The sequence below is a fragment of the Streptopelia decaocto genome, assembly GCF_964273445.1.
Source record: "Streptopelia decaocto genome assembly, chromosome: 1".
Taxonomy (NCBI): domain Eukaryota; kingdom Metazoa; phylum Chordata; class Aves; order Columbiformes; family Columbidae; genus Streptopelia; species Streptopelia decaocto.
Genome location: NC_138663.1, coordinates 116,215,399 through 116,240,699, shown reverse-complemented (window position 1 = coordinate 116,240,699; position 25,301 = coordinate 116,215,399). Strand labels below are relative to the sequence as shown.

The window sequence follows — 25,301 nt, the reverse complement described above, 5'->3', positions numbered from 1 at the left end:
CTTTCTGAAGTTTCTTAGGAGAACTAATTGCATTGAAGAGTGGATATTTTTTTGGTAGAAATTGAGTTTTGCAATAATTTATCTGTAATAATAATTTTGTAAAAATTAGCTCTTTGATAATGTGAGCATTGTTATTCTGGGGACTATGATGGTAAGAGCAGTGAAGTAGTTCTCCTGTATTACTCAGAATTTGAGTGTTGTGTCTGGAAAGTTAGGAGCCAAGAAACTAGTAAATTTTGTTTAAATAGTAAGAAGATTGGTATCCATTTAGGAGCATTGAAAGGCTGAGTTAAAGCACAGAAGTGGAAGTAAAAGTGATGTGCTCGCTTATGGTATCAAAACCAGATTGAATCAAATTTGATTTCTTTATTTTCTCAAACTGAGCAAGATAATGAAGTGAACATTACTTATAACTGAATCTTGCATCAAAAATTTTTAATGGATGTTAAAGTGAAGTTTGTACTGCATCAGTTGTCCAGTTCAGTTTAAACGCAAGTAAAACGCCTCTTTTTTCTTGATAACAGCACTGTTTTCTTCCTGACAGACATTGTATCGTGTGAAAACTGAAATTTTTCCACCATTGGGGGCAGAGTATTGTAGAACAGGCTCGCTCTGCTCTTTAGAGGTGTCAATCACCCGACTTGTTGAACTCTCAGAGGTTGACAGAGATGAAGCATTAACGGAATCAGATGGATATTGCACAACAAAACTTATGTATGAGGGTAAGAATATTTTTCTTAAGTATATTGACAAGATTCCCCAGTTTTGTCTTGATAAAGAAAGTCCGGCAGACTTTCTACGGTGTATATACCCTTGTATTTTGAGTATGGCTGCTCAGTAAAGCAGTAGACTGATAATATTTTTTTTCCTCCTCCTGTCTTCAAGTGGAATATAAATGCTGTTCAGACTGGATGGATACATGCTTGAGGCCCAACTGTGGTCCCTTTTGCACAGGGCTGTTGGCCTTGCACAGCTCTTCACCCATAGAAGGTGGTGGGCTTTTAGATGTTGCAAAAATAGTGATTTTAAGTGTTCTGAAACTATACTGAGGGTTCTTCATTTTTCAGAAAAGATCTTTACAGTGTTTGCTCTTTATTCTTGCAGTTGTTGACAACAGTAGTAACTGGGCGGTCTGTGGAAAAAGTTCTGGAGTGATATCTATGCCTGTAGCAGCTCGAGCAACTCACAAAGTCCACATGGAAGTGATGCCACTGTTTGCTGGATATCTACCTTTCCCTGATGTCAGATTGTTTAAATACCTCCCTCACCATTCTGCTCACTCCATGCAACTTGATGCTGGTAAATCTATCTTTACATGGCTACTTACAGAAATGATTCTGCTTCTCCTATGTTCCTTTGTAAAGAGAAAAGCAAGACAAGGAAGTACATTGACCGTTAGATGTCTTTGTCACTTACCCTCATGCACAGTTCTGATTTGAAACTTTTAAAATGTTGTTCTAACAGGAACTTTGAATTCAGGTTGCAAACTTAATCTGTGAGGAGCAATAATAAATGCTTTGTTTTCTTAGATTTCCTTTAGAGATTATTGTGCAAATTAGTTGTCACTGGATTTATAATCAAGTCAAAACTATTTGATAACCTTCTAGTACTGCAGTTTCATGGTCTGTAAATTGCAAATCTACAGTGCCTCTATTAGCTTTGACATTTTTTTTGCAGTTTTGAAAGGATAAAGTATAAAATAAAAGAACTGCTGCAAATCTGTGGCACGTAAACCAGATTAGGTGAAGAGTTTAAATTACCACAGCCACCTAGAGTATTTATCTGCAGAATAGTCCTAGCACTGTGGTGAGAATTCTCTTGTGCAAGCAACTTAAGGTTTCTCAGCAGAGATTCAGGAACTGCCAGAGTGCATCCTTGTAGCCTGTGACAAATGTGAGGTAATGCTACTTAAATTTTCCTTAGAAACCAATATAAGTCACTCTGTTACATCTGCTGGTGGCCAAAAGCGTACACAGACTGGAACTGTTAACATGTGGTAAGCTGACTGCACGTCTGAGCTCTGAGATAATTTTGAAGTTCTTTAATCACTCCACGGAATAAAACTATGGGTTTATGTTTTAAACAGATAGCTGGATTGAAAATGATAACCTGTCTGTGGACAAGACTGTGGATGATCAAGCTGACAGCAGCAGCACGAGGAGCAGAGGCAGCTCGCATTCTGCAGCCAGCGGGGAACACAAAGGTTTGCCAATGCCCCGGCTGCAATCCTTCTCATCGGGGCAGGTCTTCAACTGCAGCGCGGGTATGCAAATTCTTGTCATTCCCAGCAAGGATGACCACGTTCTGGAAGTCAACATCACGTGACAACTCGGTGTGAACGCAAGGAAAACAAACCCCATTAGAAACTGGATACGAAAGCACTTTAAAGGATTATGACCTGATTCATCTTTGTTGTACCATTCTAACTCTAAGGAGAACTATGGCGCTCGACACGTACTGGCCATGGAAGCACCAGACAATTGTATCAATTTAAATGTACAGTGAAGCTTGTGTCAGCTAGTTTATATTGCCACTTTAGTATGTTTTGTGTAAGCTATTGGGTTTTCTCCCTTCAGTCACATCCTGCATCACAACACAGGGCAACAAAAACAAAAAAAAAATCAAATATTTGGACCACTTTTTGTTTTGTTTTGTCTGGCAGCTGATGAAATTTGTTTCATGCTTCCTACATATTTTAGAATTTAGAGTTGACGATACAATTATCCAAATCTTGGATTTTTGTGTAATAATTTACAGGCTTTTACACACATGTGCCAGAAATACAACAAAGCCTACAGCAGCACATTCACTGGTGTAATACTTGCTTTTCTGTTTTTTTTTTTTTGTGTTTTTTTTTTATCATTATTAATTCCTGCCATTGCAATTTTATATTAAACTTCCATTGTTTCCATACTTAGATGCATGGAAGAGCTACTGCTATAAACAATCTTAACTGAACAAAATTCCTTAATTTTTTGAGGCTTTCTCCTTCACAGAGTAGACACTGTGATGTCACATATTATATGATTTTTTTTTTTATTTTGTGGCGAGGGTTGGGTCATCCTCTTGCATAGTTCTTACCAAAGAAAGATATTGATAGAATTTAATAATAAATTATTTGGCTTACCGAGTTCCCAGATTGATTTCTTTTAGTACCATTTCTAAGTGGCTTGGTTTGTTGTCCCAATTTTTAAACTGGGGCAAAAATTTCAGTATGATATGATACTTGAACAGTAAACCTTTCATCTTAAAGGCTTAATGTAATTATTACTGATTAGAGGCCAGGCTTCCTCATTCATGATGGAAGAAAGAGGTTGGTTTGATATAGGAAAGCTTGCAGATGTAGAATAATTGTGAAGCAAAGTTGAAACATGTAACTTAAAGAATTTCATTATTTATATCTGAAATGTAAATACAAAAAATGTAAAAAAAAAAAAAAAAAAGTGTAATTTTTGTGAATGTTGCAAATCCACCTGTGACTGGAAAAATTACAACTCCTCCTGATGTCCTGCTTCTGATATTGAAACTTGTGCATTTAATGTGAGAATGACCTTTTCTACTTGCAGATCTAAAATGGTGTGTTGTCAACAGACTCCACAGAGGAAAACTGTCCCATATCAAAAGTAAAGTCTGTAAAGCTGAAGTGAGGAACTGCTCATTAGATAAATTCATTGTTGTTATTTTTTTCTAAACTCAGGTTTTGCTAAATTAGGAAGCTGAAGAAAAGCAAACCCTCTTTCCAAAAGGAATCACAATTACGTTGAAAAATGAATTGGCACCCTGCGCTGGTCTAAATTTTTTTAGTTATTCTTGTTATTTTTCATTTTTAAAGAATGTCTAAATAGATGTATAAAGTAGACCTGCTAGCTGAAAATGTTCTTGTTATGCATCTTCTTTCTGTGAAGGAATGCCCATTCTCTGTGCAAATCATACCATTTTATTCTGGATAAAACCCAAAGCATCATTAAGTGTGAATGACTGCTGGGATTCTTTGACTGGAAAAGGTAACAAGTTAGTGACTTTGACACTGCAGGTATTATAAATTAATTCCATTTTCATGGTTTGCTATAATATAAATCATTTTTCACATTGTTCTGTAATATACTGTTAGATTAAACACGCTGTACTAAGATTGTTTAATGAAATTGTAAGCGTTACAGTTCTAAATATACATGTTTTAAAAAGAAATCCAACTTCTCTGCTGCCGTGACTGCTCCTGTTTTCCTTTTGTTTGAAGTGACTGTTTTACCTATTTTAGCCAAAGTTCTTTTAATGGAAAATACTTTCTGAACTTAAATAAGGGCACGTATTGAGAAGAGCAGTCTCCAGCGTGCTCTTGGGGTATCACGGTTGCCCTTTTCTGGGGAAGAGCTGCCCGGCAGCCGCAGGGGAGCCGCCCCAGCGCTGCTGCCGCCAGCCAAGCGCAAGGACGGGCACGGTCCGTGTTCGTGCTCCCGCTTCGGCCCCCGCAGATCCCGTCACGGGCAGGAGACGACGGCCCGACGGCGCTGTTCTGGGGAGAGACGCGAACGCGGCCCCAGTTGCGGGGCCCGGGTGACCGCACGGCCTGTGCCACGGGTCGCATGCGGAGCAGCGGAAACTAATTAACTCCGAACGGGCTCAATCGTGGGGTCCCTCTGTCAGGGAAGCGCTTTCCACCTTCCACCTTAGAACGCCAACACCGCGCCGTCCCCGCCCCGTGGCACCAGCGGACACGCCCCCGGCCCGGCCACGCCCCTGGCGGGAAGCTGCCACCGCCCCCTTCCTGTCGCTGTGCGGCCGCCCCTGTGCTGTCGCTGTTTCGGGGCGACGCGTACCGGTAGCGGCTCCACGCGCTCCCCACGTGGGCCAGCCGCCGCCGCCGCCATGAAGTTCGCGTACCGGGTGAGTCCCCGGCGGCGGCCGCCCGCGCGGGACGTGTTCCCCGCTTGTCTCTCCCCGCTCCTTTAACCACCCCTTCTGCTCCCCGCGCAGTTCTCCGGCCTGCTGGGCACCGTGTACCGCCGCGGGAACCTCAGCTTCACCCGCGATGGCAGCTCCCTCATCAGCCCCGTCGGGAACAGGATCTCCGTCTTCGACCTGAAAAAGTACGTGGGCCCCGGCCTCTGCCTCCTCCTTCCCCGCTCGGTGCCCCGCAGGCCCGCCGGCCTAGCGCTCCGCCGGCCCTGGCCCAGGCCGGTGGGGGGTGAGGGGAAAGGGCCTGGTACTGCCAGCACGTTTTTAGGGAGTGGGGAATAGAACTCGCGGGAGGTTGTGGAGCCCGACCCAGGGGTAGCGGCCGAGGCCGCGTTGCCCGTCGCGTGTGGGGGGAACGGCGCTCCCTGCACGCCCGGCCCCTGCGTGGACGGGCGAGCTCCCTGTGGGGGTGCAGCTGGCGGCGGCTGGGGCTCCCGAGGGTGGTTTGCCTTCCCAAAATGGCCTGAGGAGCTTCTGGCTTAGCCTTAAAAGGTAGAAGCCTACCTAGTAGAGTAACGCTTGAGGTGTTGCACAGTGCAGATTTTGTGTACATCAGTCCACGAGCAGAATAGCATAAGAGGTATGTAAAGGGGTGGTTTAGAAACAAATAGAGAAGGGGAAAAGTGTGTCTTGCCTTTGATTTAGTCATGTGGTTTCTTTGTGTGGTGCTGTCTTGTGCTGTCTCTCTCGTATATGGCAAAGCCTGGACTGTCACCTGCCTTTTCCTGTGGGCCAGAGTTGTGATTGATGCTGATTGTGCCAGGATGCTGGTCAGGAGCCCATGTCTGACATAGCTGGTGTTTGTGCGATTGTGGCAGTTGAAGGTCATAGGGGTTCTACATCTAAGTTGATTCAGTGGCTTTAACATAGGTTTCAAACTATATTTCATTGATACCAAAGATGACTGTTATTTCTGCATCCTTGTATCCAGTTGATTGTTCTTTGGTTTTGTTTGTTTTTCTTGCAGTAATAAATGTGAGACATTGCCATTGGCTACACGGCTTAATATTGTGTGCGTGGGGCTCTCTCCAGATGGAAGGCTTGCCATACTAATTGATGAAGGTACTTTCATATAGGAGGCGTTTGTTTTATAGAACAACGAAATAAAAATACAGCCTGAAGAGGAAAGTCTCTGTTGCTGGGCATTCAGCCTTAACACCAGTTTGAACTGCTCTACTTTGAAAATTATTCTAGAATTTCAGGGGAAGGTGTTTTTCTTTGCAGAACTTAAGAACAATTTATTTACAGAATTTAGAAAGTGACTTGTAATTTTGATTGTATTTTTATTCTTAGTAACATTAAGCACACTATACTGAAAAGTTTCTGAGGAGGTATTTTTTCCCAACCCCCTCTTTTATAGAAAGAAACTAAACTTGCTGGGGTTTTGAGTTCTTTGGAAACTCCATTATTTAGGTGATCCATCCTTTTTTTTTCTGCCCTTACAGAGGGAGCTGCCTTGCTTGTCAGTTTGATTGGTAAATGTGTGATACATCGCTTTTATTTTCACAAGCCAGTTCACAGTATCAGCTTTTCCCCTGATGGCAAGTAAGTAAAATGTGCATGCTTTAGAACAAAACAAAATAAAGTACCACACAAATTAGCTGTAATTATTAAGACATTCTGACCAATTTTGGGATGATACCTATTGATTAACATAGGGGGGATTTTGAGCTGATCAGTCACTTTATAGATAAAGTTGAGAGGGGAAGTAAAGAGAAAAGCAAAGCCTTGGAAACAAGTACTGTCTGGAAAGTTGCCTTTCACAGATGTTGTCTCTCTGTGGTGGAACTCTTAGAAACACAGACTTACTGTAGGGCTTAATGTTCTTATATGTTGTGGGTCAGGTGAAAGAGCCCAGGGGGGTTACAATCAGTGCTGCAGAGTTGTGTCATGGCACTCATGGCGGTGTAGTTTCACTGCTGACTTAGGTTAGTCTAAGACAACTGTGTTACTGAAAGAGGCAGTTCCCTGAATCTAATGTTTCCTTTCACGTCCTTTATATTTTAACTGTGTGGTTACAAATTCACAGTGTGACGACTTAAATTTTAGAAGCATCAGAAAAGAGGAAAAAGTACAGAGCTCCTCTTTTGGCAGAATTTCTCAGTTGGATTGACTTAAAGTGATCATTCATGAGTTTTTGTTTGGAAGTTGGAGTCACAGTTACGTATTAGGGAATTATACTGGCAACAGAACCAGATTACAGGATACGTGTAACAGGGATGCAGATGCTTTTTGTTTGTGAAAGTGGCCAATATATGAAGGTGAAGAGAGGTTTTAATAGACTATCCTGTTTTGAATGTTTGAACTTTTCCTTCCTTTTTGAGAACTAGAGAATAAATATTTCAGTATTCAACCTAAATTATATTTATTGTCAGTTTTCTGACTTATAATGTGTAATATATAACTGCACTCATGAAATCATGGGATAATATGAATCTGCAAATGATGGTTTTTTTTAGTTCAAAACCAGTCCATATTTATCACTTCAGTAACACAGAAACCTGTTTAACCTTGTTTTGTTGTATTGCAGACTGTACTGAACAATTGTTTAAAAGCTTTGTATGCAATTATGCTTTTTTATCCCCCCCCACATGACAGGAAATTTGTAATTACAAAAGACAATGTTGCTCTTATGTACCATGCTCCTGGGAAGAAACGAGAATTTAATGCATTTGTTCTAGACAAAACTTACTATGGTCCATATGATGAAACAACCTGTATCGACTGGACTGATGATTCCAAGTGAGTCGTTTAAAGCACTGTCTACCTGCTCACATTTGTATGCATGTTATAGTCTGTTATCTTTGCTCTAAAGTGTTATACTTGCTTTAAAAATTCATTTTGGCTCTTCTGTTTCTCATTCTGTCTTGAATTGAAAAATATTATTATTAGGCAGACCAGAAAGTAAAAACATATGCGAGTTTTAGGGGTCAACAATGTATTCTTGCTTGAAAATAACCTAGTTATCTGTAAAAGGAACATAGCTTAGAAATGTGAACAGTGCTTGACCTTTTGAATGTATTTAATCCCATCTATCTTTGCTAGAGTTGCCAGCTGCAGTTTACAACTCTGTTGTGTGTAAAATTACTTTTAGAGTGGTGACTGGCATCTTCCCATTCAGAATGTTCTACACCCTGTGAAGAGTTTCGCAAACTACTTTTAGAGTGGTGACTGGCATCTTCCCATTCAGAATGTTCTACACCCTGTGAAGAGTTTCGCAAACCGGTGTTCTAATTCAAATTACCTTTTCTTTTGTAGATGTTTTGCGGTAGGGAGCAAGGACACGTCTACATGGGTGTTTGGAGCAGAACGCTGGGCAAACTTGATCTACTATTCACTTGGAGGGCATAAGGATATAATAGTAGCCTGCTTTTTTGAAGAGAACAGTCTAGATGTATGTATAATCACACAACATTCTTGAATTTTAACATTAAAATAGTTGAAGCAGAGTCTTATCTGTAGGTAGTGATGCTGACTATTTTGATAATGTCTCAGAATTTAGAAAATACGTAAATGACATGTTTCTCGACTCCTCTGCTGTGATCGGGAGCTTAGGATGCTGTGAACATTTGAAGAAGTAAACATTAGAAGGATAGTAAATTATTTAAAATTGCTCCACAAAAAAGTTGTAATTTTAAATATGAAAAAATAATTCTAAATGATAATCCAGTTGCCTTTTTAAAAATTACATGAGGGCAAGTAAAGTAAATTACCAGTAATTACTGAGTAATATATTATTCTAATGATAGAGTGCAGACTTGCTTAATCCCTCTGCAACTCTATATTCATAACAGGACAGCAGAGTACAAAACATAGGTATTACACGATAATCATACATTTGTGTGTTTGTATTCTAGCTGTACACAATTAGCCAGGATGCAGCGCTCTGTGTGTGGCAGTGTGATACAGAGCTCGATGGTTTGAAGCCCATGCCCCCTAAAGATGCAACTAGAGAAAAGAATGCAGAAGAAAATGATGAGGAGTTTCTTGAAGAGCCGAAGGGTGAAGAAATTCATGGCAAAGCCAATCCAAATGAACAAGAGACTAGATGTAAGGTCAAGTATTCACGTGTTGCAAAGTAAGTGATTTTCAGTTTTTCAAATATGGCAGTATAATAAGGATTTTCTGTATTTGGCTTTCTTCACCCTTCATCACTTATTCAGAGCAATACAAAACTCTGCCCAGGATTTAGTAATTTACTATAGATCCCATTTTAAATAGTTTCAGTAGAACACCTGTTTGCCTTATCTTGACTATATGAAGGGCAATACCCTGCAGCTTCAGAACAACAAGTCAGCATAATTTTAGTAACCTAAGAAAAAATGACTTACGATGTATGTTCTAGTGTTTGAAACTCAAAAAAGTGTAAGGAGATCTTTAGTATGGTGTCCTCGGAGCATAGAGGCCTTTAGTTCTTGCAAGAAGAGACTGGCTGACTTGAAGATATGACAGTAATGTTTGATAAAGATAGTTCATCAGCCTTTTTGATAAACTGCTTGGAGATGGCTTCCTGAATGATCTCCCTATCTGTCTACATCAAAGGAGTCATGGCTTACAAAGAATAATCCAGTTTTCAGATAGTCACAGCATTTGGCTTTTCTTGAAGAAGAATAAAGTTCATAGGCAATCTCTCGGGTCAGTAAAGTGAGGGAGAGACAAGATGCATGTAGAGGCTAGCTGGGAATGCCTGACATCAGTCTTCTATTCTCAGTCTCTCTGACTGTAAAGAAAGGATAAAGTTAAGTGCCCTGCCCCAGCACAGGTTGGAATTAGCCTCAGGGAACGTCACTTCCAGACTGAAGGCATTTGGCTGTACAACTGTTGGATAATGTTCAGATGCTCTTTTGTTTGACCATCATGTGGTGCTTATCTGTTTAATTCCAGTAAGAGAGATAGCTACAAAGAAACTGAGAAAACCTTCTTCACCAGGTGTATAGTATTTAAGAATATTGCTTCACTTCCTTCCTCTATAAGAGGACTCGCATATGAAAGGATAATCAGCAAATTCATAGGTCCCCTTATTGGCATCAGATGATTAAAAAGGAAATGCACAGTGCAATTCCTCTGAGGTTAACTTTTAGTCCCTTTCATTGCATGTGATCGGGTGTTACTTCTGATAATCAGATCACTGTAGCAGCTGTAAACATTGAGGAAAATAAGAGAATTAGCTTTCACTAGCTACATATATTTAGCAATTCCTTGAAATTTCTAGTTTTATTGTGGGATACCTTGATCAAAATATTTGGCCTACCTATATTGAAATACAAATATAACAGCACACTTTTCTTTCACATTGTTTGCTTTTTTCTTATTTCTTTGCCAGGTATTTTTTCAATAAAGAAGGAGATTTTAACAACTTAACATCTGCAGCTTATCACAAGAAAACTCACCTTTTAGTCACTGGTTTTGCCTCGGGAATCTTTCACCTCCACGAGCTTCCAGATTTCAATCTGATCCACTCCTTGAGGTGAAGTATGGGATTGTGGTTGGTTTTGGGGTTTGGTTGGGGGCTGGGGGGAACATGGGGCGGGGGGGGTTGTGCGTGTGTTTTTTTTGTGGGGTTTTTTTTGAGGGTTCTTTTGTTTGTTTGTTTGTCTGAGAAAACACCACATTTAGTAGTGAGGGATGAATAACCAGAGCACAAAAATCTTAAACATGAGTATCTATTTAGTGTTGTGATTTCTGGAGAGGCAGAATCAGAGACTTAAAATATTATACAATTCTGTTCCATAGCTTATTGTGGAAAAATGAGGTCTGAATGAGTAACTCTTGAATAGTTAGTTGTTTGCTATAGATTTCTTCAATGCTTTGGATTTAATGTTGTCAGTTTCTTTGTAGAAAATAACAATAGTATCTGAAAAAAAATGTTCTGTATGTGTAAATTTATCTGTAAATTGTCACTAAGTTGAAAAATAAAACCATAATTGTTTTCCATTGTTGTATGATGCTATCTAAAGAATGCATAATCTCCCTGTACAAAAAAAAAATATATATATATATTCTTTCTTGAATGTGGGAAGTTTTACTCTGTGCTGGCAAATATGTCTTTGGCATGTAGATACTCTGTCTTCATTCCAAAAAAGGTAGTGTTGTCTGACATTTTTGACTACAATAAAGGGAAGAACACGTATGCTGCTCCTGATGTTACAGTGGTACAGAAATTCAGTAAAGTAATCAAACTTGCTTGAGCAGAGGAAATAAACCTTAGATTTGAAGTTCTATCACACAGGGCATGAAAACACGTTTGTTTATTGGATAAATCTTTTATTTCAGTATTTCAGACCAAAGGATAGCTTCTATTTCTATCAACTGTACTGGTGACTGGATTGCCTTTGGATGTTCAGGTTTGTAAAATTTTTGGTTTGCATGTGTTTTGTGGCTTGCATTTGCGGGGTTTTGTCATTGTATTTGTAATTCTGGTTAATTCTTCTCCGGTGTTCATAGGTTTGGGTCAGCTCCTTGTGTGGGAATGGCAAAGTGAGTCCTATGTGCTGAAGCAGCAAGGACATTTCAACAGCATGGTTTCATTAGCGTATTCTCCAGATGGACAGTACATAGTAACTGGAGGGGAGGATGGAAAAGTAAGTGAAGCAGTATCACTGAAATGTGAACTTGAGTCTTAATAACATAGTAAGCAGCTTGAATTTCCATTTTATGTTGAAAGCTCTGTTACTGTAACTAATCTTTTTCTTAATATTCATAAATTTTTGGCCTCACATAATTTTTTTTCTCTAGAGCATGTATATACTTTGATTTACTATTATTTGTATCGTCTGCAAATTGTGTCACTTGTGCTTTTTAGCAGATGATTTTTTATTTATTAATAGTTGCAGTCACCATAAACACAAAAAAATCTAATTGATCAAGTATTTATGTATTCTTGTAATGGTTCCATGATACTTTGGAATGAATGTCAGTAAATTCATGCCCTTTTAATAACTGGTTTTGATGTAAAATTAATTTCAATTAATTTATAATAGTGCAATTCCTAAAGAGGATTTTCTGAAATGTGCTATTGCAGAAGCTTGCTATTTAAAACAAAAATTAGCTTCTCATGGTTGATTTGTATTGAATTGGTAAGCTGCATGTACATATACTTTTTTTTTAAATGTGTTTTGTGGACTAATCCCACAATCTCTTGGCACATAAATGGTACAAAGATAATGTCTTGTTTACTGTCAAGACTTCTGAATGTCAGAAAGAAGACCTGCCAATTCATGGTTTCTGCCATTCAGATTTAAAATTGGCCAAACCCCAAAAGTCTCAAACTGCAGATAGCTAAATGCATAACATTTTTGAAAAAAAGATTGAAGTAGAATCTCAATTATAACTTCTTGAATGGCTTCACAGTTGTTTTGGCATTTTACACTTATCAGTGGACAGTCCAAAGCTTGGAAGCCTGAGATACTCAGACAAGTGCTATAGCTTTCCTTGAAAATTACTTTGTTTTATTTTTTTTGTCTGTCTCAACTTAGATTTTCATGTTGTATACATGTCTGTAGGGTTTGAATGATAAACTGTGGACCTGTTTGTCTTCCTTGCACAGAATTCCTTACTGATGGTACTGAAACTCCTTTATGCTATTGCGGAGTTTTAGGACTAACTTTTCTTTACCCTTCTGCTGCCTTAGCCTTACTTTCTCTCTGAACTGATGATGAAGATTCTAAGAAGCTTTTCTTGTCTCTCTTGCAGGTGAAAGTGTGGAACACTTCTAGTAGCTTTTGTTTTGTCACTTTTACAGAACATACCAGTGGTGTAACTGCTGTAACTTTTACTTCCAATGGTTATGTTGTATTGAGTGCTTCCCAAGATGGAACCGTGCGTGCCTATGATCTACACAGGTAACTCCTTATAAAGCTTTTGTGTCTCATTTAATCTTCAGCTTTTACCCTCAAAATACAGTGAACTGCTGGTTGCTTGTTTCAAGTTGAAGTTGCATAAATGTGAGTATTGCTTTATTGCTTTTTGGATCAGCCTTTGATTCAAATTTAGATAGGCATTAGGAATCATGTCACTCCATCCAGTTTTGTGAAGAAAATTCAGGAAGAACATGGAGAAGGTGGAAATACAGAAAGATCGTTGTCTGTCTTTGTTACTCAAATGGGGAGAAGGCATGTTACTAATGGAACAATTGTCGTAGTTTTAGTGATCAAGCCATTATAGTACAACTGTGTACTGAACTGGATGTGGAAATAAGCCTGTGTTTTCTGAGGAATGGACACAGGCTATGTAATTGAAAACTCTTCGGTTTGAGTATTATCGGCTTTTATTTCTTCAGAGTTACTAATAGCTTTTTTGAATCTTGGAATCATGTTGAGGCATTGCATCTAATTTTATACAAAGAATATTTTTTCTGTAGATAGCTTGAAAGACTATAAGTAAAATGAAATCCTTTTAAAATATGTTCATAAAACACGTTTAAATCTACCTGAAATCTTCTCATAGTTTATTTTCACATTTACAACAGATACCGGAATTTCCGCACCTTCACATCTCCACGACCAACTCAGTTCTCTTGTTTAGCTGTGGACTCCAGTGGTGAGATTGTGTCGGCTGGTTCCCAGGATTCCTTTGAAATATTCATCTGGTCAATGCAGAGTGGGAGGCTGCTAGATGTAAGGATCTACAATGTTGGAGAGCTTGAATTTAACACATAGTATAGATTGCGATGAGACCAAGTAACTTTGGGATTAGTTGGAAGGCTTTAATACAAGATGACATGTTTTGTTGTATTTATATTTAATAACTGGAGCTACACGATGTTACTCAGCAATTTTTGATTTATCGTATGGAGGCTATCCTGGATTTGTGTGGAAAATAGTTTTTAGAATTTTTGAGTAGTGAGCTCTTTCTAGCTGATGAAGTAACACCAGTATTGCTCAGCTAACACTGGACTTGAGAGCCTTTCCTCCAGTAGTTGCTCAGATATGTTATTTTCTAGGTATTTTCTGCAAGTAATGAAGAAATTATAGGTGCTGTCCTAAGATTGTCATAGATCTTGTGGACACCTTGGCTGTAGCAGAGCAGCGACACAATTTCCTGTGTAGAAGGTTTTTATTGTCTAGAGTGAGAAAACTATTAAGTTAAATCCTCACTGTCTTGCTGCTAGTTTTACATGCATTCTCTTCAGAGTAGGTGTAATAAAGGAGGGACATGATACTTCTGAACAAAACAAACTGGTTTGCTGTTTTCAGTTTTTAAGTATTATTTTACATCTTGGACAAGTAGATGAACTCAGTATTTAATTTGGTGTAGCTGTTGAATGCAGATCACTATAGTAACTCAGCATATACTTGAGTGGATCTCCAGACTTTGAAGTTCAGTGTCTTGCCTTGTTTTCTTATAAGAGTAGAAGCTCCATGCTATAAAAATCTGTATTATTCTTATTCACAGTTTCTATTAGTTTTTTTTCTTAAATTTTTTCAGCTGCAGGACGCACTGAATTATCAGAGCAGCGACTTGCTTTTTCACAGTTGGTCTGATTGTTCTGATAAGAGGGCGAAAAACAAGCACACCTTATTCCTAAGTTGTGGTCTCTAAAGAGACTGTGTGTGCATAAAAGTGGTTATAGATTCCTGTGCAGTGGTGGCACTTCATTGAATTTTTTTAAAAACTTCTGAAAATAAAACATTGAGAATCACTGGTATGTATCATGCCACATGTTCGGAAGTCACCACAAGCATTTGTTGACAAGTTAGGTGTGGTTTCGTTGCTATATTTAGGGTTTATTGAATGCAGACTACATGAATTTCAGTTTCTTACACCCAATTCCATGTTACCTTTTTTTCTTTTATTAGGTCTTATCAGGTCATGAGGGTCCCATCAGCAGTTTGTCCTTCAACCCAATGAAGTGTGTTCTAGCTAGTGCCTCTTGGGATAAAACTGTCAAGTTATGGGATATGTTAGACAGCTGGAGAACTAAGGAGACGCTAATATTGAACTCAGATGGTAACCTTTATTTCATCTTATATAAATATAAGAATGTTATCAAAAGCAGAACATATCAAATACAGGCAGACTTATTCTTGGTAATGAAATCCAAAAGTTGAGGTAGTTCTCTGTAGCATGTAGTTACCAGTGCAAGAAATGTTTTTGATTTAATACTATCTCTAGCTTTATAATTAGCTATGTTGTCAAGAGAAAAACTACGGTCATACTTGTTTCTCTTAAACATTTTCTGGTAGTCGAGATAAGCTCCTAGAAAAATACAGAGTATTTTCTTAGAAAAATATCTGACTTTTTTAACTGTTAATTAAATGATTTGCAGTTCTTGTTGTTGCTTTCCGTCCTGATGGCAAGGAGCTTGCAGTTGCTGCTTTGAATGGACAGATAACATTTTGGGATCATGAAAATGCAGTGCAGACTGGCTCAATTGAGGGAAGGCACGACCTTCAGATGGGAAGGAAGGAGCTCGATAAAATAACGGCCAAGCAATCAGCTAAGGGAAAGTACGTAAATGAGATTGTAGTAAAAAGAGGGTGCCACACTGGCTTTTGCTTTTGAATTGTTTCTTTCTATTTGGTATGTATGTGAAGATTTTGGGAGTGCGTCCGCTGGTCAAATATTTTGATTCTGATGTTGGATCTTAAAAGACTGCCTTGGATCTTAAAAGACTGCCTTTCAGACGTAACATCTGGATGGATCCTTTTTGACTTTTGCTGTGGTCAGCTACTGGTCAGCATCATTCTGAGCATCTGTTCTTTTTCATCAGTTATAAACTTGGGTTGCCAGCATAGTATTAAGCTTCTCAAGGCAAATGGTTAATTGGCAAAATATGATAGATTTTTAAGTGGATACTAGTATGTAACTATTAGTGTGTAGAAACCGTTACTTTTTTTTAAATGTAGATATGCTGTGGGTTTTATTACATGTTACTACACATGTGAAGTAATGTTTAAAGGCAATTTGAATTTCTGTGCTGTCATAAAGTGTAATATAAAAGTAATGTTTCATTCTTCTTTTTTTCCCTTGGGCCCCTCTATTTTTTTTTTTCCCATATTGCTTCCCCTCAAAAAAAAAAATCAAAAAAGGAAGCAATTACTTTTTTGAGAGGAAAAAAAAAAAAGAAAAAAAAAAAGTACTTTTTTGGTGATGATCTCTCAGCCATTTCTTTAAAACATGCCATGACACATTTTTCTCTGACTCTTCTGACCATCCTTAGTGTTGTGTAGGGCATAGTTGAGAGCTCATTCACTGAGCTGTGACTAAGAATCAGAACTATGGAAGTACTTCAAAAAGCTGTTCAAGTTCTAAATTGTGATTCATTTTCAAGCACCAAGTACTTGTCTGTGATAAATAATTTTGTCTGTTAAGTATGTATTGTGCGAATGAAGTTTTCCACGGAATGGTTATTCTTATATGTCTTCATGTGGTACTTGACTCTTTTAGCTTGGATGTGGCAGTGAAATTAACTACTTTCTCTTTTTCTTTACTAGATCCTTTACTACTCTGTGTTACTCGGCAGATGGTCAGTCTATTCTGGCAGGTGGATTGTCAAAGTTTGTTTGTATATATAATGTCAAGGAACAGATTCTTATGAAAAAATTTGAGATCTCATGCAACTTTTCTTTAGATGCAATGGAGGTATGTCACCACAGGAGTCAGATTTTTTAATTTCCCCCACCCTGCCCCTCTCACAAGACTTTTGGTTTTGGTGTAATATCTCATTAAATGTGCTTTTTCGATGTTGTGTTAAGTACAGATTTATTTTATTGGGTTCATGCAGGAGAATATTAAGGAAATATTTTTCAGAAAAGAAAATTAATTCATGACAGCATACTAAAGTCTTACTGGATTGCAGAGTGTCTGTATTGAATGAGCAGAACTCTTAAGCATCATAAAGTCAGTTGGTACTTAATTAAAATTGAAAAGAAAATATGAACATTAAAGTTACCCATATTTTGTACTAAGGTAACTTTCCCCAGGTATCAGTTGCTTGTGTTAGCAAAGAAACGAAAGATTTTATAGTGGGCACAGAACAATATCACTGAACTTTACAAACTCAGTCTCTGAATAATGCCAAACACAAATTCCTTTGAAAGTGAGCTATAGAAAGCATCAAAAGGAAAAAATTCCAGTAACCCTTCTTAACGTTTCCAGTGTAATTATGGAATGTGGAGGGAAGAGTAGGGATACATCTGAGGAAATGGTACATCTCTTAAGTAGAACAACATTATAATAATGTGAAACCTCAGTCTAAACTGATGTGTGCTGTTCTGAGGCCTTAAGACTGAAGCAGCCTGGTTCTCATCTGCAGTTGGATGCTATTTCCCGCTGTTGTGAAATTGTCAGTTTTCTCCATAACTTTGGAGAAAGTTTTGGAAGAAAGTGCAAAGAAGTAATCACTAAGCTCCTGAATGTTATGGAGAATTTTCAATCAATACAGGTGTTTGAGAGGAGATTCAGTGCAGTGAATGGAACTTACGTGTTTTTCTAGGAGTACTTAGATCGGAGAAAAATGACTGAATTTGGTAGCATGGCTCTGATTGATGAAGGGGCTGGAGGTGAAGATGGTGTTGCTATTCCTCTTCCTGGAGTAAAAAGAGGTATGGCTTTTGGCTTTGCTGTTATGTTACTAATATTATGTGGATCAAAACCTTTGGCATAGAGTTAATATCAGGTGATAAGAGTTTGGATTGTTGAGCTCAGTTTTAAAGTTAAAATTACCTGAATCTTCTGCAGCTGAAGGTATCTGTTACACAAGTGTTCAGCTGATGTGTGGTGGTCCTTTTGCACAGCAGAAGCAACAGGAAAGAGGAGTTACTGTGGTCTCCTGGATAGGGAGCCCAGCAGTCCTGATTTCATTTTCAAAGAGCAAAGTTCAGTCCCACCACTTGTTTTAGCTGTAAGATCTCTTGAACATGGACTGTGCCTTAGTTACCCTGTCTCTAACTCTGCCAGGTTTTGGCATGTTCCACATTACTTTTCAGCGTTATGATAACAGCATAGTTAGAATTGATAGCTAGGCTGTGAACTTTTGGTTAATATGTTAAATCACTTATTCTCTTTTAGGTGACATGAGTTATCGACACTTTAAACCAGAAATAAGAGTGACTTGCCTGCGATTCTCTCCCACAGGTGAGTATTGACAACTAATGCAGGATATTTTAATTCCATGTAAGACAAGTGAAAGAGTAGAGCATTGGAGGAGTAATAAGTACAATGCCTTGAAAAGAGTTCTCCAGATTATCATGCGGTGCTGCTGGCTTTGTACTCTAGTTTCCTGTGCATGCCATATTTAGGAAAATTAAGTGTATGTTACTTACTGCTAGTATTTTTTAGAAGCATTGTCATTGCTGATAGGTCCATCAATGATACATGGTTTTCAGTCTTACCCACTTCTTGTAACAACAAAGAGTCATCTTTTTATCGTTACTCTTCTGTTTCAATCCTAGAAAACCTAGCTTTATTCTTAAATATTGCTATTCTCTTCTAGGACGAAGCTGGGCAGCCACCACCACAGAGGGTCTTCTTATTTATTCATTGGACTCTGGGTTAATTTTTGATCCTTTTGAGCTGGATATGGATATCACACCTGGCAATATACACAAAACACTGCATCAGAAGGAATACATGATGGCTATCGTCATGGCTTTCAAGCTGAATGAAAAAAAATTAATTCAGGAGGTCGTAGAGGCTGTACCTAGCAATGAAAGTAAGTGGATCTTCTGTGAAATTTGATTGAGCTAGCTGAAGCAGAGATTTGTAGGCCGAATAAGTTGAAGCATAAAGGGCAGAGTTTCCTCTGGAGTGGGAGGTGTGGAGGAATTAAACATTGATATTTAAGGACTTTCTGCTGTAGCTGAAGACTAAAGAGGAAGGGATGGTCTTTTGTAAAAAAAAAAAAAAGGTAGACTTTTTCGTGCTAACTTACATTTTAATTTTGCTGCATACTCTATCTAGTGACATTTGAACATGGAATTTGATCAGGTCTGGATATGCAGGTAAAGTTTTTGGGTGTCAGTTCTCAGAAGCAGCTGATGTTAGAGGGGCACAGCAAGTTTAACTGAGTTAGCAGTGGGCCTGTGTGGTGAAGGCTATCAACTGGACACTGGGCTACACTATCAAGGATGTAGACAGCAGTTTGAGGAAAATGACTAGTCTTCTCTGTTGAGCACTCAGGAGTACTGTGCCTAGTTTGGGGCTTGCCAGTACAGGGTGGACATTGATACTCTGCAGCATCTGGTCGAGAGCTTGGAAAATGATTGGAGGGCCAGAGTGCACGAGAGCTGAGGAGAGGCTTAAGAGAGATGGGTTTGTTCAGTCTTCAGAAGAGAAGGGGAATATTTTTTACTGTGTCCAAGTACCTAACAGGATGTTAGAAGGCAGAACCAGACTTGGAGTTGTGCAATGATGTGACAAGAGGCAACGGCCCTCTTTTAGCATAGGAAGTTCCAACTAAATATTAAAACCAATAATTTTATGTTGGGGTTAGTCAAACCCTGCAGCAGGTTGACATGGGAGTGGAGCCTTCATCCTTGGAAGTGTTCAGCACTCAACTGGCTAAAGTTCTGTGCCAGCCACTCTTAATTTAGGCTTATTTTAGAATTGCTCCAAATTTTTGCAGTCTGCAACTGTCAGCCCTTTGGAATTCTGATGATTTTTGTTCCTTTAGTTACAGTATTTACAAAATTTATCCCTCTAAACAAATGTAAATATGGTCCTTACACAGGGCTGTGTTCACGCAAACCAAACATTATTAAACTGCCAAGCTGTCTCTAAGAAGAGACAGATGCTTTCATAACTGTAACATGATAGAAAAAAGAAAGTAACAGATATGATGTCACTCAGCTTTGGAGGACATTCTCTGAAGTTATTTTTTAGGACCCTTTTCGGCATTTTGATAAAAAACGTGCCCATTCATTAGCTATATATGGTAGACATGGCCTTAAAAATAAACTTACTGTATTCTACTTAATGTCTTAATTTCATTAACAGTTCTGTCGTAGTAACTCTAAAGTGTATTTTCTTAGCTTTACCTCACTGTTGTTACCCCAGTGAAAGGTATTTATTTCTTTCCAGCGTTTCATGTGTAACAAATAGAATTTCCTTTTATCTAGTCAAAACAGGCTCAAGTCTGAAATCAGATGTGTTGCAAGCCAGCCGCTTGTAGGATTTTCTTACATCATAGCAAGCTTTATAATTCTGCATGTCAGGGTAAATCATCTTTTACGTACCTATGTTGGCATAATGATGCTTGCCTCTCTCTGGCAAAATTTAGTTCTCTTTTACTGAAGTTAACCAAAACTCCATGTACACAAGCAAGACTGGGTAAGTAGGCAGGTGCCAAAACCTCAGCAGCAGAGGATGAGGCATGGAGATTTCAGGCATTGTAATCCCCTGTTAAGAGAGTGAATGTGTGCCTGTTCCATTAAAAGGGGAAACCTTCACAGTTGAATGTTACATGGGCCAGTTGGGGTGGCTGCAGAGAATAGGAGCTGGTGATTTTTGAGAGTGGATTAAAAATAATGAGATCATTATGGTTACAGGTGAGGGTATTTTGAATGCTTATAAATCATGCTGCTTTGTGCTGTGCAATTGCTAACAGCATTTGGACGCTTCTTCTGTGAGCAGGTGTCTTTGCTGTCTTTTCATTTATTGCCTCTGATTATTATGCCTTACTGGTTCTGCAGAATACAGAAAATTGTATGAAGTCAGAATCAACAAGACTCCAATAAAGTCTAGTTACACAGAAAGAGGAGAAAAGGGTGGAGATAAAAGTTCTGAAGTGGTTGTTGTGGGGAGAGTATTCTGGTAGGAGGAAGAACTTGGGGAGCAGAGTACTTGAGTTCTCGCTTTTCAATACAGTAGTGATTGGAAGGCTCAAAGTGGAAAGACTCTCTCTCTCTCCTTAGAGGCTGTGGTACAGTACCCTGAAATACCATATTAAATATCAAATAGTTGCCAAGGTGGTGCTTTGTTCTCCTTCCCTATATGCTTTCCTGTGGTGTGTCTCATCCCAAAGAGTAACGCAACTCTAATGTCTATGGGCTTTTTTTCCTTTTTTTGCACAGTTGATGTTATCTGCTCGTCACTCCCAGAGCTGTACGTGGAGAAACTATTGGAGTTCCTGGCTTCTGCGTTTGAGACATCTTGTCATTTAGAGTTCTATCTTATTTGGGCTCATAAGTTGCTGATGCTGCATGGACAGAAACTGAAAACAAGGTGAGATCTTTTGAAGGTTAAGAAGCTGACAATCATTTTTAAATAGCTGTCAGTTTGAGAAATAACAGTTACTGGCATTCTAGACAGATGCTTATACAGCTATTAAAGCTACTTAATTTGCATTTATTGCATGTACATTTATTAAATGTTATTTACATCTTTACGTTTACTGATAAAATTTACGTTTTAATTTGATACAACTTCTTTGCTAACAAGTGTATATGATAGAATTTGAATGCATAATACAATTTGTGAGGATAAATTGCAAAACATTTTTCAGATATTACAGGTGAAACTGCATACCTTTCTTACTCTATAAATGCATAAAGATTTCAAGAGTGACAGGATTTTGGCAGTTGTGTTTTTAAACAATTATACGTAGTAAACGTAACTAAAAGATAATCTTGCAGGTTCTGACTGCACTTTGTAGACTTAGCTTGTGATTACAGCATGCGCTTCTAGCTTGTTAGTATTCTGCTTTCCTGCGTAGTTCTTTACAACTACTCACGCCTGCCATATGAGTTCTATTCAGCCCACCCATAGTATTAAGTTTATGGACTTTTGTGGATAAAACCAGACAAATTTACAATTTTTAAAATAGGCTGAGAGGTAATCCGAGTGCATTGTGTAACTCCTTCCTTCAACTTGGGTATTAATGTTTTAGTTACTGAAATGACTGGAACAAATGTTCTCCTTTGGTTGCTGATAAACAATGATTTAGAACAAACTATTCCTTGTTCAGAAAGTCTTGTAGTCCCTGGAAAGGACTGTCATCACTACAGCAAGCAGAATTATCTCTTGAAGCTGCAGTCTGACATTAGTATTAATTGTATTAAGTATAATCATTGAGGATGAAGCCAAAAGCAGAAAGTTTTGTTTATTTAGTATTATCTTTAAATGTTCATGTTTAGAAGTTAATATGTATGCTTGTTAAAATATTGAGAATATAGGAAAGTTGTAGATTTCTATATGTAAATATAAATGGCACTGCAAGTTGCATGTTTTCTTCATTCAAGGTCAGTGAAGCTGCTCCCTGTGATTCAGTTCCTTCAGAAAAGCATCCAACGTCATTTTGAAGATGTTTCCAAACTGTATGTATTGTTATATTTATAAGTTTAAATCAAAACACTGCACAAAATGTGGAGTAAAGTGGGGGATGATAGTGTGGTATTAGAACTTTCAAGAGTGTCTTCTAGAGATGTTTTTATTTTAGGAGAAAAATGGAATCTTGTTTCTAACATGTTGCTATTTATTTTTACAGCTGTGAATGGAATATCTATAATATTAAATATGCATTGGCCATTTCACAACAGCGGGGCATGAAACGTCTGGCAGAAGAAACATCAGCAGATGAAGATGACTTGGATTCTGACAGTGATTATCTTATGCAAGAAGTTCATAAAGACAGTCTCAGTTCCTAGTTACTCTTCATGGGAGGGAGAAAACATAAGACATAATTTTACACAGTGGTATTCACTGAGAATGAGTGGCCCTCATAGTGGCATATTTTAACTCTCTTTAATAGTGTGGATTGAGTTATGTGTGAGTTACAGAAGGGACGGAAATGTAGACAGTGCCATCTATGGTGTATTTGGTGTTCCCCTTGGCTGTAACAGCTTGACAGCATTGATTTCTTGATTCATTTATTTCTTCTTTTTATTCTTCCTGATTTCAAGTAAGGCAAAAATGTATTCTTGTGTCAATGAAGTTAGAACTATGACTGGAGGAAATGCATTCTTTATTAAAAATGCATTGTATATACACTAAGTATTGTGAATTATTTGTAATGCAGTCTTGTCATACTTTGTGATGGATGTTTTTTTACACCTTTTTAAATGATTCGTAATTTGAGGTCTACATACTGTTCGCAACTTGTTTTAAATGTTGTTTTAATTGGTTTTAATACGTACATATCACTGGAACACTGTTAGGAATAAGTGGACCTGTTTTTCTTAGCTCTGTAGTTTCCAAACCTGATGAAGTTTCAACAAGGACTATAAGTGATGTACCCCAAACAAGTGAATATGAAAAAAAAATACTTCTGCAGAGGTTTAATTAATCTGAGATAATGTAGTAAAAATCTGTTTGGAAATTGCCAACTCAATAATGTAACTTAAACTGTAAGAGAGCATATTACAAATGTTTCTTTTTCTCATGAAAGCCCTTTCTTGTCTTGTTTGTTTTCTTAACATGTGAAAATTGGAAACTTTTTGTTTCCTTGCTTTTGTGAATTGGCATGAGAATTGGTTAACAACAGCACTGAGGTCCTGAGCACAAAGAACTGTATCTGTGCTTGTGATGCTTTCAAGCCATATGTTGAAAGGGCCTTGTTAATGAAGATACTGCAAATATTCGTAATGAGCCAGAATTGATTTTTTTTTTTTTCAGTGTATTCTGTTCTTTTGGTCTCTTTCCACTCTTGGAAGAGAGGAGAGGTATGAATATTAAAAACTGCTGAATTAAAAACAAAGTCTGAAATAGACAAGCAGACAACAGTCAGTTTATAGAATTTCAGTATATAAAATAAAGATGCACTTGCTACTTGAGTAAAACATAGCAAAGTGTTAGTTTTGTTTTTCTTATGGTAAAATCTTTTAAAATACCTTCAGTTGCTGGTGCCCCCTTGCTTCCTAACAGTTTCATGGTGGTGCCAATGTTTCAGGATCTCAGAGGGTTGAAGGAGTAGCTGGGTGGGCTGGGGTGATGCTTGCGGAAGGTGCTCTCTGTGATACCAGGTTGGGATTTGGAATTGCTCATCATTCACCTCCTCGTGTTACATTACAAAGTCAGCTTTCTGCCACAGGTAGAAGGGAGGCACAGGTGGATAGGCAAAACAGCTCAGGAGGAAGAGAAGAATCCCTCTTGGGATCCTTGTAAAACAGAAGTGCTTAAACTAACGTGAAAAACATGATCGTGTTACCTGACAAATAACATAGTTGCTACTTCTTAAGCCATTTTGCTGTTTTTCATATATGTGTTGTCTTTGCATGCTTTTCTTTAAAAACCATATTCTTTTTCCCAAACTATGAGACTCACAGCAGACAGGCTGAAATAGTTCTAGAACTGTCACAGCAATAGCTTTGTGCTCTGTAAAATAGTTGTGCTGTTTTATGAAGTTGGCTAGCTTGATCCCTTAAATTTGTATTTGTCTCTTGGCTTTACAGTATTGCAAAACACAGAATACAGAGAAAATGTGGTCTTTCAGAAAAACATCTTAGGAACACAATTTTGGGTTATTTTACTCTTCCATGTTCAAACAATTCTGAAGATGAAAACTTCACAAAATGTATGTCTTACAAAGTGCAAAGGCCTTGAGGGGAGGTGAGAGAAGAGGTAGTGTCACACCAGTTTATATATATATGTATATATATTTTACTTGTGTTAGTCATTTTGCTTGGGCTGTAATCTTTAAGGTAACTGGGACACTTTTTGATACACGAGTCAGAAAAATTTTCCAGTGTGTCCTTCCATATTCATAGGAAGAGTAATGAAAACTAAATACCAGATTTGAAGTCCGGTATGTCCAAGGTTTGGCTTGATCCTTGTGCATGTTGGCACAACCCCTAGTGGGCTGGGGTCAGGCTTTGAAGTGGCACCATTTCCCTGCCTGCCTCCAGTGCAGGCTGAGGCCACATTTGCAAACTTGTGTCTTGGTTTAGCGTTCCTGCTCCAGTAGGGGGATTGGACTAGATGAACTTTGAGGTCCCTTCCAATCCCAAACATACTGTGATACTGTGATATCTGATCATATGTAGATGTCTCTGTATTTCAACAGTACTGTCACTGATGAATGTTTCTTTTCTCCTTCTCTTTGAAAAACAATATACTATTTCATAAGATCCTACAAAGAAAAACACAAAGCTGTCCCTGTATGTTGGTTTGTTTACCCTATTTTTATTAAAAGCTCGGTAGCCTCTTGCTGCCTTTGTATGGGTGTGATCCCCCTGCCACGCTCGGCCTGCACGCACCTTGTGGCTCCAGCCTTTCCCTTGCAAAAAGAACCTGCTGCTGCTAGGCTGGTGTTCAAAACAAGTTTCAGGGATTTATTTCCACGCACGTTTTACTTACTTTTTATGACTACTCTGATTATTGCTAAACGAGGTGGGGAAGGGACCAAGGCCCGCCCTCCCCGCCTCCAGGGGGCGCCCTCCTCCTCCGGCGCTGCCAAGGGCGCAGCGGCC

General features: G+C 38.5%; 2 protein-coding genes across 4 annotated transcripts in view; both read left to right on the top strand.

The window, feature by feature from the left end:
- TRAPPC10 (trafficking protein particle complex subunit 10) overlaps positions 1-4,188 on the top strand; it is a 44,823-nt gene extending 40,635 nt beyond the window's left edge. For all 3 annotated transcript variants that reach the window (XM_082076286.1, XM_082076287.1, XM_082076288.1), the window contains 3 exons: positions 545-722; positions 1,105-1,299; positions 2,087-4,188. In XM_082076286.1, coding sequence (XP_081932412.1) covers positions 545-722; positions 1,105-1,299; positions 2,087-2,325 — 612 coding nt within the window. In that variant the 3' untranslated portion in view covers positions 2,326-4,188. The remainder of the gene's footprint in view (positions 1-544; positions 723-1,104; positions 1,300-2,086) is intronic.
- A 565-nt stretch (positions 4,189-4,753) lies between these two features.
- Positions 4,754-23,675, top strand: PWP2 (PWP2 small subunit processome component). The gene is made up of 21 exons (XM_082069817.1): positions 4,754-4,884; positions 4,975-5,087; positions 5,924-6,018; positions 6,402-6,501; positions 7,555-7,698; positions 8,215-8,350; positions 8,814-9,034; positions 10,280-10,423; positions 11,230-11,300; positions 11,401-11,537; positions 12,649-12,797; positions 13,424-13,571; positions 14,754-14,904; positions 15,224-15,404; positions 16,392-16,539; positions 17,393-17,501; positions 17,968-18,033; positions 18,392-18,610; positions 20,970-21,120; positions 22,137-22,211; positions 22,382-23,675. Exons 1-21 carry the CDS (start codon positions 4,867-4,869, stop codon positions 22,539-22,541), a joined length of 2,736 nt encoding a protein of 911 aa, XP_081925943.1. The 5' UTR covers positions 4,754-4,866; the 3' UTR covers positions 22,542-23,675.
- Positions 23,676-25,301: the final 1,626 nt, after the last annotated feature.

What these genes read in the sequence shown, in the direction of transcription:
- PWP2 (XM_082069817.1), top strand. An exon ending in AAGTATTCACGTGTTGCAAA is followed by an intron (nt 9,035 to 10,279) that starts GTAAGTGATTTT and finishes TTTCTTTGCCAG; the next exon opens with GTATTTTTTCAATAAAGAAG. An exon ending in GGCTGTACCTAGCAATGAAA is followed by an intron (nt 18,611 to 20,969) that starts GTAAGTGGATCT and finishes TTTTTTGCACAG; the next exon opens with TTGATGTTATCTGCTCGTCA.